This window comes from Protomyctophum parallelum, assembly GCF_964188405.1.
Source record: "Protomyctophum parallelum genome assembly, chromosome: 12".
NCBI lineage: Eukaryota > Metazoa > Chordata > Actinopteri > Myctophiformes > Myctophidae > Protomyctophum > Protomyctophum parallelum.
The window spans coordinates 46302660-46319591 of NC_139712.1; the positions used below are offsets into that span (position 1 = coordinate 46302660).

The 16932-nt window shown below is 43.3% G+C and overlaps 1 protein-coding gene across 1 annotated transcript in view; it reads right to left on the reverse strand.

Moving 5' to 3' along the window:
* The window catches only part of LOC310868381 (cadherin-6-like), a 48563-nt gene that overhangs the window by 20359 nt on the left and 11272 nt on the right, over window positions 1-16932 (reverse strand). Inside the window, exons 2-3 of the mRNA XM_083778805.1 lie at window positions 12309-12603; window positions 6884-7003 (exon numbers count right to left, since the gene is read on the reverse strand). Of these exons, the coding sequence (XP_083634931.1) occupies window positions 6884-7003; window positions 12309-12603 (415 nt within the window). The remainder of the gene's footprint in view (window positions 1-6883; window positions 7004-12308; window positions 12604-16932) is intronic.

Genomic DNA, 16932 nt, shown 5'->3' on the forward strand with positions numbered 1-16932 from the left:
CGAGAGCAAGTATATCCTCGTGTGTTTTGAGGTACATTTTCCAGGCGTGTAAATAATCCCTGGATGCATTTCAACATTCAGTGTGCTCCTTGTAGAGTCGAGGCTCAGGCAGGTGGAAGGAGAACGCTTTGTTTGTTTCTTTTCTTCTACGCTCAGACACTGAAGACTGGACAGAACAGTGAGTGAAGTGATAATTGGCTGCAAATTCAAAAGATGTGCTTCAGTCAGTCAGTCTGTCAGTGAAGTCAGTCAGTCTGTCAGTCTGTCAGTGAAGTCTGTCAGTGAAGTCTGTCAGTCTGTCAGTCAGGGGAGCAATGTAGCCCTATACATTAACCCATTCTGACCTGAGATCAGATTCTATAAACGTCTTCTACATCCTGACAGTTTTCTGATAAAGCTATGTTTCTATGTCAATCGTTATTCGATTTTTCAAAAATAGCAGACCTACAAGCTCTTATCGCGCCACTCGGTGGCGCGATATGAGCTTGTAGGTCTGCTATTTTTCAATAGCTAAAGCATAACATGATGCTGACACCAAAAGGGGTTCCCGTTCAGAATGGGTTAATATTGCACAGGGGCGCATTCGACAAAGACAAGTGTGTAACAGAGTGGCTCAGAGCTTCTGCCTGATGGCCTCAAAAGTCTAATATCTCCCCCGGTCCAGAGGGATATCCCTTTGGTCTAGTGGTTAAGACGATGTTGGACTTTCACGCAGGAGGCCCGAGTTCGAATCCCGGGTGTTACACACGCACGCACTTCCATAGAGGATGAGCAGACAGGCAACACTTATAACACTATCATAAAACCCCAAACAAAATGAAAAATACGTGTGTGATTCTCAAGTCTAAAGTCTCTCTTGGCCAGCCAGCCAGCCAGCCACACAGCCTCTGGGTCTGTGTGTCCTATATGCATTATTCAATGTGTTTACAGGGTAATGGCCTATGATTTAAAAGGCCAACATTGCATGGAACTGTCTCAGAAAGAGCTCTATAAGCCGACCTTGTGTCTTTTGCACCCAAAATGACCATGTGTCATTATGTCTTCTTGGGCACATTCCAAATGGGGACAAAGTGGCATTCCGTCGCACCGCCATTCTGACTACGTGACGTCCGCGGTCGGTTAGGGTTAAGGACACAAGGTAGCACTTCCGGAAGTTGGCTTCAAATGCCAGTGAGCGACTTCCATTGAAATGAATAGCTGGGGGTGGGGCAGTCTGCCCTCTAGTATATATATATATATATATATATATATATATATATATATATATATATAACTCTGTGCCACGCCATACAGAAACTAGAATATTGTTCAATTATAAGAGTTGAGTTGGGTACATCACCATATACTGTCCAATCAGATGAGTTGGGTACATCACCATATACTGTCCAATCAGATGAGTTGGGTACATCACCATATGCTGTCCAATCAGATGAGGGCAAAGCAAAGCACACAAATGCCTTGGAAAGAGTTCAGAAATTGCTGGCCAATCGCAGGGGAGAATAGAGAATTTATAAACTATGTTTTGCAATGATGTAAGTGCTGGAGTGCAATAACAATAGTCTGCTTGCACACTAATTAATGCAGGGGTGGGCAATTATTTTTCCCAAGGGGGCCAAATGAGAACTATTGTGGAGGGCCGGGCCACAAGGCTGAACTCAATTCTGCATAATATGAATTTTTATTTATATATAAAAAGCAGTAAATGGGCTGGCAATGTTTTGACAAGCTGGTGAGATGTTGTTATTATTATTACCTCTGACTTCAGTAAATAAATAATTGGTAGTCCATATTTTGTTGAAACCTGCACTCGGCTAGCCTGGTTAATAAGCCAGACCGAATCAGCCGTTGGCAAAAATAAATTGCCTGCCGGCGGATTTCGGTCTGGAGAGGCTCAATTGTATACGCCCATTTCCTACACCAGAGAATGTGGGCGGCCAATCGGGACACGGTATGCAATAAGGGGCGGGCTTTGGTACAGTGACTTTCAATGCTTGAGACCTTTGACTGACAGCTAGCTCTGACCAATTGCGTCAAAGAGAAAATGTTTCCCTGGAAATGAAATCCAAGCTGAGCCTCCCCAGACTAATATCCCGCGGTCCGTGCGATATTAGTCTGGTTTATTAACCAGGCTAGCACTCGGCATCCACCTCCTCCCGCCTGGATCTGGGCTCTCTCAGGCAGAAACGATAAACCGGAAGCAGCGGGACAACAATTATGATATCTCCATAATCATTTTGAGTTGTATAGTCTTGTTGGTATGTCTCATATCTCTCCGGTCAGAGTACATCGTCTCTGCCCGAGAGGGACAAAGATGGGAGCAGGAGAAGGAAGTCACTGCTGCCACCAACTGGCGGAGTCAGGTTGATACTTTTGAGGGGTGACGACAAGGAAGGTAACAGGTTGTCAATCACACTCAATTCACGGCAGGAAACAGATTGCGTGTATGTGAAGAAACCGTGTACGCTCCCAAGTAACCTTTCATGGGCCGGTCAGAGTCAGCCAAAGGGCCGTATTTTCGGTAAGTGTCATTAGTCAGAGGGTTCATTGTTCCGAAATTACTATCCCTATCTCTAACCCTAACCTAAACCTAACCGCAAGCACGGGAGCAGTGCATGTTCGGACTAACGGGACCTCGGATCTATGGGCAGTTCCCGTATTTCCCCCCCGGGCCGTGTAATGCCCAGGTCTGAATTAATGTATCCTTATAGAATTCAGAATACATCTGCTACCAATTGATACTATACCAATTGAGCTTTTGGTGAACGGAAATGTGATTGTTGAGGTTACAATGAGACCAGACAGTGTGTTTGCACGTACGTGCTCAGAGAAGGGGTGACATGATGGGGAGACAGCATTCTAGCAGTTAATATTTATTTTCCATATTACGATATTTGACAAGTCAAGAAAGGTGGTGGTTGCTGTAAGAACTTATTACTCAAAGTTAAGTTAGCACGCACGCACAGACGCACGCACGCACGCACACCAGTTCTAGAGACCTTCAGTGCCACACCATGAAAATGTTTTTAGTTTCAAAGTTTTTACCTTGTTCTTTCAACAAGCTGTTTGTGCAAGACAAATGGAGCGAGACGATAGGAGTCTGAAGTAAATAAACACAGACTATATGGCCACTAGTTTGAAGGTGGTAAATGTTAACCCATTCTGACCTGAGATCAGATTCATACGAGGTTTCCGCCGGACACACACTGGTCTGATGAACCCATTCTGACCTGAGATCAGATTCTAAAAAATGTCAGTCGCTCTTCGATTTTTCAAAAATAGCAGACCTACAAGCTCGTATCGCGCCACTCGGTGGCGCGATATGAGCTTGTAGATCTGCTATTTTTAAATAGCTAAAGCATAACATGATGCCGACACCAAAATGGGTGCCCGGTCAGAACGGGTTAATTGACAGTACAATTGATGGGTTGACAAGTTTGACAGCGTAATCGGCGACAGCTTTTGTTCCAATGGTGAAGAATGTGGGCTTTAATGAGAAGTTTCATTGTATTTCATTTTTTTATGGCCTTTTATTTACTGCCTGTGCAGTACCGTCTATATATGTGGTCCTCTAAATAAGGGGGAAGAGGTATGCAGTGTTTATTTGATGTGTAGATATGGCTGTCGTCTGCAAAATGTCTCTGCCCTCAGAGCAACACACTGATTATGGAGGAGAGCTTATATTTCCTTTGATGTGGGAGTAATGCCCGACTGAAAGGCACCTTACTTTTACCCTCAATTGCAACTCCAATTGTCGTAAGGCTGGGAAACGTTTTATTTAGACCGTCGAGACCGAGACCAAAGGAATTTGAATCTCAATCAGGTCCGTTAAAAAGGAACACACTATTTTCATGATGTAAAGCAAAATACAATTTGATACACATTACTTACACGAGACAATCATTTTGCTCTGAACCACTGTGACTTGACATGATACACGCACCACAGGAATATTGTACTGTTTCCTTCCTTGGTTTTCTGCTCTCTTCTCTTGTAAGGGAAGTATAAATGTCTGGGATAGTTTGGTGTCTGCCAGCCATGGCTGGTCGCATATTTAGCTGACTTTGGAAAAGCTCTGAGTCTGGTATAATAGGAAAGAAGTGTCACAGAACTTTACTACTGTTACTCATTATGAGAATTAGACCGAGACCACCCTCGGGTACTACAGACTCCTCTGACAGCCAACCCCAATTTAAGAGTTAGGAGACAAGATTCACGACTCGCAGTAAACTAGCAGTGCATGGTGGTTCCCATGAGGACACTGTTTGGCTGTGAAGATTTTATTTTGCAAGGGCCCCCCCCCAAATAAAACCACAATTATAATGATAGTATAACATTAATTATGTTTTTTTCTTCTTCATCTTCTTCTTTAACCCATTCTGACCTGAGATCAGATTAAAAAAATGTCTATTACGTCCTGACAGTTTCATTATTAACCCATTCTGACCTGAGATCAGATTCTAAAAGTGTCTTCGATTTTTCAAAAATAGCAGACCTACAAGCTCGTATCGCGCCACTCGGTGGCGCGATATGAGCTTGTAGATCTGCTATTTTTCAATAGCTAAAGCATAACATGATGCCAACACCAAAATGGCTGCCCAGTCAGAATGGGTTAAAACCATGAAAATGTGTTTTTTTGTGATGCAGATAAATAGTCAAGTTAATGTAATGTATACTAAGTATTCTATTGATCCAAGCCGGAACACAATCGATTGTTCAATCATTAAAATAAACGCACCGGTCTGACCACATACCACTAAGTGGTCAGACGGGTGTTGCGCAAATGCAAATAAAATGTTTCAAGCGGGCCCTGATCCAGAAAGGGCTGGCAGAACCAGAACCACTGAGTTAGCCCATTCTGACCTGAGATCAGATTCTAAAAATGTCTATTACATCCTGACAGTTTCATTATTAACCCATTCTGACCTGAGATCAGATTCTAAAAGTGTCTTCGATTTTTCAAAAATAGCAGACCTACAAGCTCGTATCTCGCCACTCGGTGGCGCGATATGAGCTTGTAGATCTGCTATTTTTCAATAGCTAAAGCATAACATGATGCTGACACCAAAATGGGTGCCCGGTCAGAATGGGTTAGGAGACAATAATGTGACCAGATTTGACTGAGAGCCTGCCATCGTGCAAACTCCAGCTTTTCACCAGAATGAGTTAATAGCATAGCCAGGCAGACTCTTCACATACTAGAGCATGTCTGAAATAAGTGTCAGAGCTTAAAATCGACATGTAAATATGAAATAAATGCTTAAACATGTAGCTGTAGGTGTAATGTTAGAGTCCACAGAAGTGAACATTTCAAGCCTGTTTTCTCAACTCGCTGTTTTTTCTGCAAGACATTACTCTATAAGCCATATCTCCAAAACTGGCTCAAGTGGCTCAAACTGAACAACCAATATGTAAATTTGAAGCTATGATTCCCTGCTTTCATATTACATGATAAAAAAAACGAAAATTCAAAAGAATCCAATGGCAGTCCCTCAGTCGCTTTCACTCTGCCCTTACTTAGTTGCCAGGTCAACAACGTGAACAGTAGCAATGACCATTTAACCCATTCTGACCTGAGATCAGATTCATACAAGGTTTCCACTGGGACACACTCTGATTAACCCATTCTGACCTGAGATCAGATTCTAAAAATGTCAGTCGTTCTTCGATTTTTCAAAAAATAGCAGACCTACAAGCTCGTAGCGCGCCACTCGGTGGCGCGCTATGAGCTTGTAGATCTGCTATTTTTAAATAGTTAAAGCATAACATGATGCTGACACCAAAATGGGTGCCCGTTCAGAATGGGTTAACCCATAAAGACCCGCAGACCCGATTCAAGGACCCCCAGAATGATGAGTATTTGGCTGCAGAGTGCAGACCCCCCATCTCAAAATGTGTTGTTCTAGAAGCAGAGATTTGTCAGAGAAGCAAACATTTGAGTTAAACACGTTTGTGAAAGAAAATGTATATTCAAAGATTTGCTCCACACATACACGCAGATCTACAAGCTTGTAGATGTACTATTTTTCAACAGCTAAAGTTTAAAGGTATATTCAGTGATTTCACTTAATTCAAATATCACTTATTTTTTTGTTTTGTTGTGATAATCCTCCCTACTATAGAGTGTGCTGGCCATATAAGGAGTTCTTCCCTGTCCCCAGTTAACCCCTGGGGGTCAAAAAACCTTAGGTTTCGTTTTTGACTCTCTATCCTGATTGGACGAAAGGCTGGGTCCCACAGCCAAAAACGAAACCTAAGGTTTTTTGAGCGAAATCACTGAATATACCTTTAAAATAAATGGTTCAAGTGGTTGAAAGCTAAAAGCTATGGCTAAACAGATGCGTCCTCAGGTCTAAAATGGGTTAACCCATTTTGGGGGCGGGAACCCGTTTTGGTGTTAGCATTACGTTATGCTTTAGCTATTGAAAAATAGCAGATCTACAAGCTCATAGAGCTACGAGCTTGTAGATCTGCTATTTTTTGAAAAATCGAAGAACGACCGACTGAAGCCCGACACACACCGTCTGCGACCGCCGCGGCACAGTATTGCGGCGCGCCATAGCCGCACGGCAACACCAACAGGACGCGGCGCGCTACCACGTGGCTGGGGAGTTTTGTTGACTATATTCCATTGCCACGCCCACGGATAGCCGGGTGGAGGCCGCGCGGCAACGCCTGGAAAATAGAACAGTGGTGCATCGGCGCGGCAGGCGAGGCGTGACCGCGCGCCAGCGCGCGTCGGACGCAGCCGGTGTGCGATAGGTTAATTGAAAATAATGGAGGCGGCTGTGTCCGCTGCGCGGCGACGCAGCCGGTGTGTGGTGGGCTATAGAAACATCACATCACATCACATTTCAAAGTGACACATTGGAGCTTGGACACTGACCCGTCTCGGGGTCCACAGAGAAGTACGGCTGACCCTCCAGGATGCTGTAGACCACCCTGGCACTGTTCCCGTACGTGGAGTCGTCTGCGTCTGTGGCCGTCACCTGAACAACGGAGGTGCCTGGGTGGCAGAGAGTGGCAGGAAGGAGAGAGAAGAGAAGACAACATATCGTAACAGATTAGATCAGCTCTTTGGTTTTGTTGAAAACTATACCAGCTTGCGGATAATAATTGGTAACGTTGGTGCACCTTGTGACGGGGTGTCGGATCACCTCGCATTCATGCTCACTCGTGCTTTAAAAGCTAAACAAATAAATAGGATATAAAAAAGGGGGATCGATGATTTCGTGTCATGTCGCATTACCCATAAGGTGATATCTGCCAGCGTCAGGGCACTTAGCCTCATAGTTGATTGATTTTCTACAAGTAATCAATGAAGTCCTAATGCATTTTTCAGAGTATTATCTCTCTGCTTCTCTCACTAAACATTGGATGTGGCACTGATGTGTGTCTGCTACTTTGCAAACCCCAAGAAACCTATTAGTGCATTTGTAGATCTGGAGGGCCGAGCAAAGGCTTATGTCTGATCACGCGTGAACGGCCGTGAACCATTTGGGGCCGATCGAGGCATCTATTTCAGCAGAGAGCAGAAAGTGAACCATTTGGGGCCGATCGAGGCATCTATTTCAGCAGAGAGCAGAAAGTGAACCATTTGGGGCCGATCGAGGCATCTATTTCAGCAGAGAGCAGAAAGTGTGGGTAGCCAAGTAGCACCTCCCAAATGGTGCCTGGAGGGGCCAAGCGTTGGCTCATTACATGTGTAAGGAAATTAATTGACTAGAAATATTTAATGGCAGAGCTGGTTATAAATATAGAATAGTGAAATACAATGATAATGACCCCATGAAACTTTCTAATTTGATGTCAAGGCAGGCGAAGACCCCGCAAGGGCGGAATACCGTGCCGTTTCTATCTTACTAAGAAACAGGGAGTGTTGTGAGTATCGGGGGGGGGGGGGGGGGGGGGTGTAGAGAGAGAGAGAGAGAGAGAGAGAGCATCTGTCTGATTCGCACTACGTGACACAAAAGTGAAAGTTATGATGAGAATTCTTACGCAAGTCCACCCAATCTTGATCACTGATACATTTAACTATAGGGAATTAAACTCCCAAAAGGATTTGCAACGGGAAAAGAAAAAGCATATCAGATCTCATTGCTGCCTAAAAACTGTAACATGAATAAACATATTTTATTATTATTATTATTTATTAATTTATTTATCAAAAGAGATCCATACTGTAATGTCACTATAAAAAAGCCTATGTCATTCTGCCTGGGTGCACTATATCTATTTGTATCTGTGTCACCATGTCTGCAATGTTGTCAAGTGCATCATTACCAGGGGCTGAACAAATATTGTTCCATCATTACCGTACTGTGATGATGTACGCATGTGCACCTGTTGCATGACGCAAAGTAAGGCAAATGTTAAGCTGTGTATTTTGTCCCGTGTTAATTCCCTGGAGTGATACTGCAGCTTTATACAGCTAAGTGTAATGTAACATTTTAAATTGGAGCCCGTGTGATTTAACCCATTCTGACCGGGCACCCATTTTGGTGTCAGCATCATGTTATGCTTTAGCTATTGAAAAATAGCAGATCTACAAGCTCATATCGCGCCACCGAGTGGCGCGATACGAGCTTGTAGGTCTGCTATTTTTGAAAAATCGAAGAACGACTGACATAGAAACATAGCTTTTTCAGAAAACTGTCAGGATGTAGAATACGTTTATAGAATCTGATCTCATGTCAGAATGGGTTAAAGCCTCTCCTGTAATCTGCTGAATCCCTGACACCACCTTCCGTTCACCCCGTCAAAGATGAGCCCTGTTTTACGGTAAGTATAGTGCATTATATGACTATCGTGTTGATCACGGACTTTAGATTGTGGGATTAGGATTAACGGTGTCATGGCTGACATAAAACGGGGGCATGGATTACCACCGATAATGACCCTCGTCATTGCTGGCTGCTCCAAAACGAAGCTAGTGAAGTTAAAAGCTGTATATATCCGGTGAAATTTACAAACATGTAACTTTTGGGTTTTTTAAAATATCGCAATGCCACTATTTTCCAATATTGTTCAGCCCTTATCAATTCTGCATATCCCTCCACACGTTCACCAATATCAGCTGCTGTTGTGCATTTATCGTATACTTGGCAATTTATATAATATAAATCGAGTCTAGACAGAAATCCTGTTATAATAAAGTAGACAATGGTTCCTAATCTGTCTGTTGGTGAAAGTCACATTTTCATCTTCATTTAGAGGGCCAGCTGCCTGCAGGACCCACGGACACATGCATGCGCGCTGCAGCCAAGCGGTGACATCACACCGTGATTGTTGCCATGGGCACCTGTGCTGCTGCCTTTAGAGAAAAGCCTCTCTCTCTGTCTCTGAGTGACACCTTTATCCCATTCTGACCTGAGATCAGATTCATACGAGGGTTTCCGCCGGACACACACTGGTCTGATGAACCCATTCTGACCTGAGATCAGATTAAAAAAATGTCAGTCACTGTTCGATTTTTCAAAAATAGCAGACCTACAAGCTTGTAGCGCGCCACTCGGTGGCGCGCTATGAGCTTGTAGATCTGCTATTTTTAAATAGCTAAAGCATAACATGATGCTGACGCCAAAATGGGTGCCCGTTCAGAATGGGTTATGACATGCTTTGGCTGGAAAGCCAAAGACCAGCGGCCCTCAGTCCCAGAGAACAGCAGCAGCAGCGGCCAGGCATCAGCAGCCTGTATTTGTGCAAGTATTGATTAGGATCTCTTTTTATTTGCCATTTATCTGCGCTCTGGAGCACAGTCTGCAGTCTTTCCCTTGCTGGCATGCTGAACACGAGGCCAGGCGCGCGCCATAATTAAAGTTTAATTTAGCAGCACAGTGACAAGAACAAAATGATAATGCAAAATCAACAAACGGTAATGTCTGGAGAAAATTGACGCGGCAAAGGGGAGAGAGCGAGAGCACCACTATTTATTCACACTGATGATATAGTTGACAATGCCAGTAATTAAATCAAACACTGTTTAAATAAGATAAAATAATAATAAAGATTATCTGCTTCCGTACAGCCGTAGCCGTCACAGAGACGCGTTTGCTTTGTTTATTCTTTCCTAATGATTCTCATTTAATCCATTCTGACCGGGCACCCATTTTGGTGTCGGCATCATGTTATGCTTTAGCTATTGAAAAATAGCAGATCTACAAGCTCATAGCGCGCCACCGAGTGGCGCGCTACGAGCTTGTAGGTCTGCTATTTTTTGAAAAATCGAAGAACGACTGACATTTTTTTAATCTGATCTCAGGTCAGAATGGGTTAATCAGACCAGTGTGTGTCCAGTGGAAACCTCGTGTGAATCTGATCTCAGTTCAGAATGGGTTAATCCATTTTGGGCGGGAACCCCTTTTGGTGTAGCATCGTTATACTTTAGCTATTGAAAAATAGCAGATCTACAAGCTCATATGAACTTGTAGGTCTGCAAAAAAAAAAAACGTGAAAATGTGCCTCAAATCTTTGAATATATATTATGTCAGAGTTTCTGTTTTTAACTCAAATCTTTGCGTCTGGTGAGTCCCTGGAACAACATATTTTCGGCATGGGGTCCTTGACATGAAATATTGAGAACCACTGATATAGAAAAATACATTTTAAAAAGACATGTTTTAATGGTCAGGTAAAAATGGGTTAATTATACTCGAGCCATCCTCTCATTCAGTCGGCTCCATTATTATGATTGATAAACTCCCATTGATCCGCTAAGAACTGGCATTCTGCAATGTCTCAATCCTCTGTTAACTATGAACCCTGTAATCCTGATCACCGCAGCACACATGCAGCACTCACCCACCCACGCACACACACACACACACACACACACACACACACACACACACACACACACACACACACACACACACACGACACACCATGCATTATGCATTGAATAGATAGACGGGCATTGCCATGTTGCATTCATGTTTTAGGTGCACATACCCATTGCCATGTACTGTACGCCTCTAGGTGTGGAAATGTGTGTTATGTGTCAGAATAATGTGTCTGAATAAGACACATAAAACCCCCGACTGTTCCCCCCTACGTAGCCCTGGAACATGACTGCCATGATGATTATCATGACAGTCATGCAGAAACTTTGCCCTGTTTTTTGCGCTCGCTGCATTTACAAGATTTCCGTATATATAAACATTCAGATTTAAAATATAAAGTACTCACAAAGTGTCCCACGGGTGTTAGTTAGTAGCAGCGCGAGCGAGTAGAATTGCTGCGTCCCGCTTTGTTTAATAAAAAGCATTTTTGTCCGAGCTCCCCAGCTACTTTTTTCAAACGGGGTTCGTTTGGGAAATCCACAGTTGCACACCGGGAGCGCACTCGCCTATTAGTCTGTATTGGCAGGGCGGTCAGCGTACCTATATCGAACACACCGAGTGCCACCCTCCTCCCGACCGATAGGGGCGCGTAGTTGAAAGCCAATGGCAAAATAACACCTTGGATAAAAATGCTTTTTATTAAACAACGCGGGATGCAGAAATTCTAATCGCTGGCGCTGCTACTAACTAACACATGTGGGACACTTTGTGAGTACTTTATATTTGAAATGCGAATGTTTATATATTTTAATTCTTTGTAAATGTAGCGTTCGCAAAAACCAGGGTGAAGTTACGTCATGAATCATGGCTACCCCCTACGCATCTGCTCGCAGCTGGGTGAAGCGGAAAACTGACTTTTCCTCAGGATCAGATATGTGTTGATGTGGTTTGTGTGTACTGGAATTAAACCTATAATAAAGTACCAATCATAAAAAATATAGGTAATTGTAGATAACTGCAATTCATTATTATTGTCTCCACCAGGCCGAAGGCATGGGGGGAGAGTATGTTTTGCACTCCGTCCGTCCGTGTGTCCGTCCGTCCGTGTGTGTGTCCGTGAGCAGCTAATCTCGGCCACCGTTAACCCGGTCGATGCCACATTTTGCACACACACTCCCTGGATGCCAACGATGAACCTCTGCCCCAAACTTTCCAGAACGGCCTGTTATAGCGCCACCAGGAGGCCGCTTTGTACAAAACAAGTTTTTGCACAGTACACCTACAGATTTTGTCCAAACATCGCGCAAATTGGTACACAGTCTCTCTAGAGCCATTCAACGAAACGGGTCTTTCAGATTTCTCAACTTTTTCTAGTTATTCATCTATTTTAATTGAAATTGCCAAGCCATGGTGTTCTAAAAAAAAAAACGTTGACTTCATAAAAGAGCATGTACATTCCTAGACAATGGGGTTTGTATCTAGTAGACAAGTTAACACATAGGCCAGGGTATCACAGGTATAGGTACGCACCAATGTCGGACATCTCGGGGACCCGGGCCAGGTAGGGGTTGCTGGTAAACCTGGGCTCGTTGTCGTTGATGTCGTGGATCTTGATGACGAACTCGGAGTTGTCCTCCAGCACCTCGTTGGTGAAGCGGTTGACCACCTTGGCGTGGAGGACGTACATGTCCTTCTCCTCGCGGTCCAGCCTCTTGGTGGCGTGGAGGTCGCCCGACTTCTCATCTATCTTGAACAGAGTCCCGGCGCCCTCGCCGCTGAGAACGTACCTCACGCTGCCGTCGCCCGGGTCCGCGTCTGAATGAAGCTGTGGGGAGAGGAAGCACAGAGGGGGGGGAGAGGGTTGACATTATTTTGTTGGGAGTCTGCAAACATTTCATTTAAAAACCGTCGGTGGGTGGGTCCAGTTATCTCGTTTACTTTGCATGTATTGTATCAACGATATCCTGCGTGCTTTGGTGAGTAAATGTTTGTTGACTAAATCAGTTCTGGTGTTGTTGTGCAGATGTGTGTGAGCTTAAAGAAACTGTCAATAAAAGAAGGATACCGAGCTCTTGTAGCTTCAGCTTTTGTATAGCATTTAGAAATGCTTTTATTAGCATTTCTAAATGCTTTTATTTAGGCTATAGCCTATAGCCTTGCATGGAACTGGGCGCAGTGATGATGTATTTCTCGGCAGGTCGACACTCGACACATACACAAATGCTTGAAACCCTACTTATTTTTGCTTGACTACTGTTGCATGAACATCACTCTATTTACAGTCAGCCATAGATGTGTATTTGAACACTGTGTATATGGAGTAGGCCTACTAAATTATGATGGTGGAAAAAGGCCTCATGGAAGACTTCAGCTTTTAAAATATTTTGTCCATGGCACTGCACTGCACAGACACTCAAAGTCTCTAAGGATCTTTTAACAGCTGATACATCCAAATGTTACATGTTATTCCTCATTGATCTTATTGCTGCATTTGATCACATTTATCATGCGGTCCTCTTTGACTGCCATAAACATCCCATAGATAGACGTTGGCATTTCAGGCTCTGATATTTTATTTTATTTTATCTCTGAGAAGGAAGAGAAGTGGTCACGTGACTAGGCTGTGCCATGACACTATCATGGGAGCCAAACTCACACCGGAAGTGAATGAATACATGGCAGTGAATGGAGCCGGCTGGACCAGCTCATAACAAACATTATTCATGAACAATTGAGACCTTTGGTAAAGTAATGTTTGTTATGAGCTGGTCCAGCCGGCTCCATTCACTGCCATGTATTCATTGCACTTCCGGTGTGAGTTTGGCTCCCATGAAAGTGTCCATGAAACTGTCATGGCGCAGCCCAGTCACGTGACCACTTCACTTCCTTCTCAGAGCTTGGCCTTGGCTTCCTACACAACACAGCTTTGATAGGGGAAATCAAAGCTGTGCTGAATGAATGGATTACGTTTCAGGATCATATTAACCTTTTTACCAACGTGAACACCATGCACTATGGAAACTACTGATCTTTCAACCATCCCCTGCAGAGTGGTGAGTCTCATGGATTGTTTTGCTGCTCTCTCTCTTTCTCTCTGTTTACTTCCCCTCTGTTGCTGCATGTGTGTTTGTGTTAGCCAAGACCACACCTGTTGTGGAAAATGTTTTTTGATTGGCACTTTTCACTCAAGATTTCAACCTCCAGGAAGTACCATGGATAGAAAGGGAAGACATCATTGCACACAATAACACTAATTGTACTGTCACCTCATAGACACGTGAAAAACAAACATATAAATATAAAAATGCGGCTATTTTTCCTGTCATAATTACATAGACAGCTCTTTACACATCAGAATCTCAAGTGATCTTTTCTCGTCTAACATCTCTCAGTGATGGCTACTTTTCTTGAATAATGACTTAATTTATACCCTTACAGTACTTTATCCTTTCATATCTTTAAGTGCACTAAGTAATAAAGTGGAACTCGTCAGACCACATTTGACTGACGTTTTTTTTTAAAGCATGGAATCATAGCTTCAAATTGACATGTTGGTTTTTCAGTTTGACCCACCAGTTTTGGAGATATGGCTCCAAAACTGTAACACATTTCAAGTGTGACAACGATGATTTCGCTCAGACGAGCATTGGCTGCAATTAACACGTTAATTAACACTAAGAACTGGGGGAAGGCAGCTAGCCAGTTACCCTTGAAGGCCTTGTGTCCGTGCAGGATTGGACAGTCACGGGGTCTGAAGCAGTACGTTGTCTCTTTCGCCTAATACAGTACCTCTCCTTCTCTCTATCTCTCCCCTGGGCCTCTGGCTAACCCATCCCCTGAAGAGTGTATTTGGGTCGGTATGGTGATTTGTAGAGGCCTAGAGGGTCACGTGTCACACATGTGTATTAAAAGGCTTTTCCGTGGCTTTACTAATTCATAGGGTCGCACGAGGGCAAATGAGAGGCTTGCATTAGTGTCTAAAGTTTGTCATTGTGCAGCTCTCTCTCTCTCCCCCCCCCCCTTAACCAAATAGGTATGCTGCAAGATTGTAGCATCTTGGGTGTAGCATTTTGTTCACCTATACTTCCAATCTCTTATAATATTTGTTCTCGTTCAACCGAGCAAGGAGTGAATTCAAAAGAATTTGAACAACTTTGCTATAGTGTCATCCACACCTATTGTTCGCTTTTGTCAATACTAGAAAAAGTAACTTTTTATCTGTCAACATATATAAAATATATTATTTTATTTTAAATTGTTTCTGTGTGTTTGGTTTCTGCCCGTCCGAGCCAGGAGAGTGCTGTGCAGGATTTCCTTTATGGAGTGTTTGCGATTCTGCTTTACAGTGCAAGCTTCTAAAGAGAGACTCGGCTGGCTGAAAACAGCCCACTTCAACATTATCTTCCTCCCGCCGCCTCAGCAGCAATGTCCCCCTCCATGACTGTCTATCTGGCTGCCTATCTCTGCTAGCGCGACGACAATTCAGTTAATAACATCGAGCTCCCACCATGCTGCTCATATGGGAGATAGTCAGATAGACAGTGTGACATATGCTGTGTCGACTCTCATTTTTATGTGAAGAGTGATCTTGCCAAGGAGTCCTCTCTCTCTCTCTCTCTCTCTCTCTCTCTCTCTCTCTCTCTCTCTCTCTCTCTCTCTCTCTCTCTCTCCTCTCTCTCTCTCTCTATCTCTCTCATTCATATATATATATACAAGGATGGCTCGTATCAATGGGCAAGGGGGGCTGAGCCCCCCCTATCTTATGGAGTAAAGATGAGAAATTATTATTAAAATGTTTTAGAATAGATGCTTTTATATTCTGGTATAATCTAAAGCAGCAACAGCATCAAATAGTTAAAAGAAAAACACAAAATAGGTCAAAATGGGCAGATTTTTTACAGCCCAAAATGCTTCCATTGGCTTTCATTGCGTTGAATGATTGACCGCTGCCAAGACACGCCTGCTTAGTTTACTTGCCATTGGGGCTAAAATCTCTCAGCCCCAGAGCCAATAGAGGGCTGTGCTCAGCCCTAAGGCCCGCCTCAGACCGTGAGGTCATTGGCTAGTGATCAATCACAGCACCTGCTCGTGTGTGGTTGTTTATGATGTGAAAGAATGGCGGTGGAAGTATTTTAAATGAAATTAGTTTATTATTTACTTTATAATCCGTTTTGTCCCGTGTCCGTGGAGGGGAAAATGAAGTTAAGAGACTGGGAGCATATCGTCCATTTTGGATATAATAAAAGAAAAGGATACGAAGAATACGTTTTGTGAGTTTGAAATTCTTCCTTGGGGCAGACAGCTGACCGCACACCAAACACAACAAACTGTTAATAAATCAATCAATCAATCAGCATATACTATCGTATATTGGCCCGTAGCATAAGATTTCTTAGGCAGCCCCTACACCCAACATCACCAAGAGCAGCTACTGTATATATATATATATATATAGCATGCTACAGAACAGCGTCGAACACCACAATAGGGGAATTGTGACCTCTGTCCTCTCCTATGTCTCCATCTGGCCTTGCTGGTGAAGATAATTTAGTGGTGGGCCCCAGCTGCAAAAACGGAAAAACTCTCCCAGAAATCAATCTGGGAGCCCTATGTGCATTCACACTAACCCCACCTGATCAATTTTTATTGAAAATACAATTAAACTATCACCGTGGGAGGGAGACAAGAAAGCATTGGGTCCGGTCACACCACCAAGCATCAATAGCTCGCTAGCCTTTTCTTGTCCTGTCCTCTGTGACCGTCATACTAAAACCAACACGCCGTGGTCTGTGGTATTTCTTTTTTTTCTTATAAATTCATATTGAAAACGTGACAAACATAACGAACCTTCAGTTTACAAAGCTGAGCTGCCAAACAGACAGACAAAACCTATAGTGTTTTCAACACAGTGTTCTTTTTTGATAAATGATTATTGCACGAAAAAGCACTTATGCTGAGATGTATGCTTGTGGTTTGTATTTGACACAGCGTTTCTCAATGATTTTTCACTGTTCACTATGCCGCTAGTCCATAAATACTTTATCATTCGACCTTTAAGTGGACAGATTAATAAACATGGCAGCTTTGATCTGTGCTCGTTGTCATGAACACTTTTTTTTTCTTCCAATAAAGAAAGCACTTATTTCATAATTAC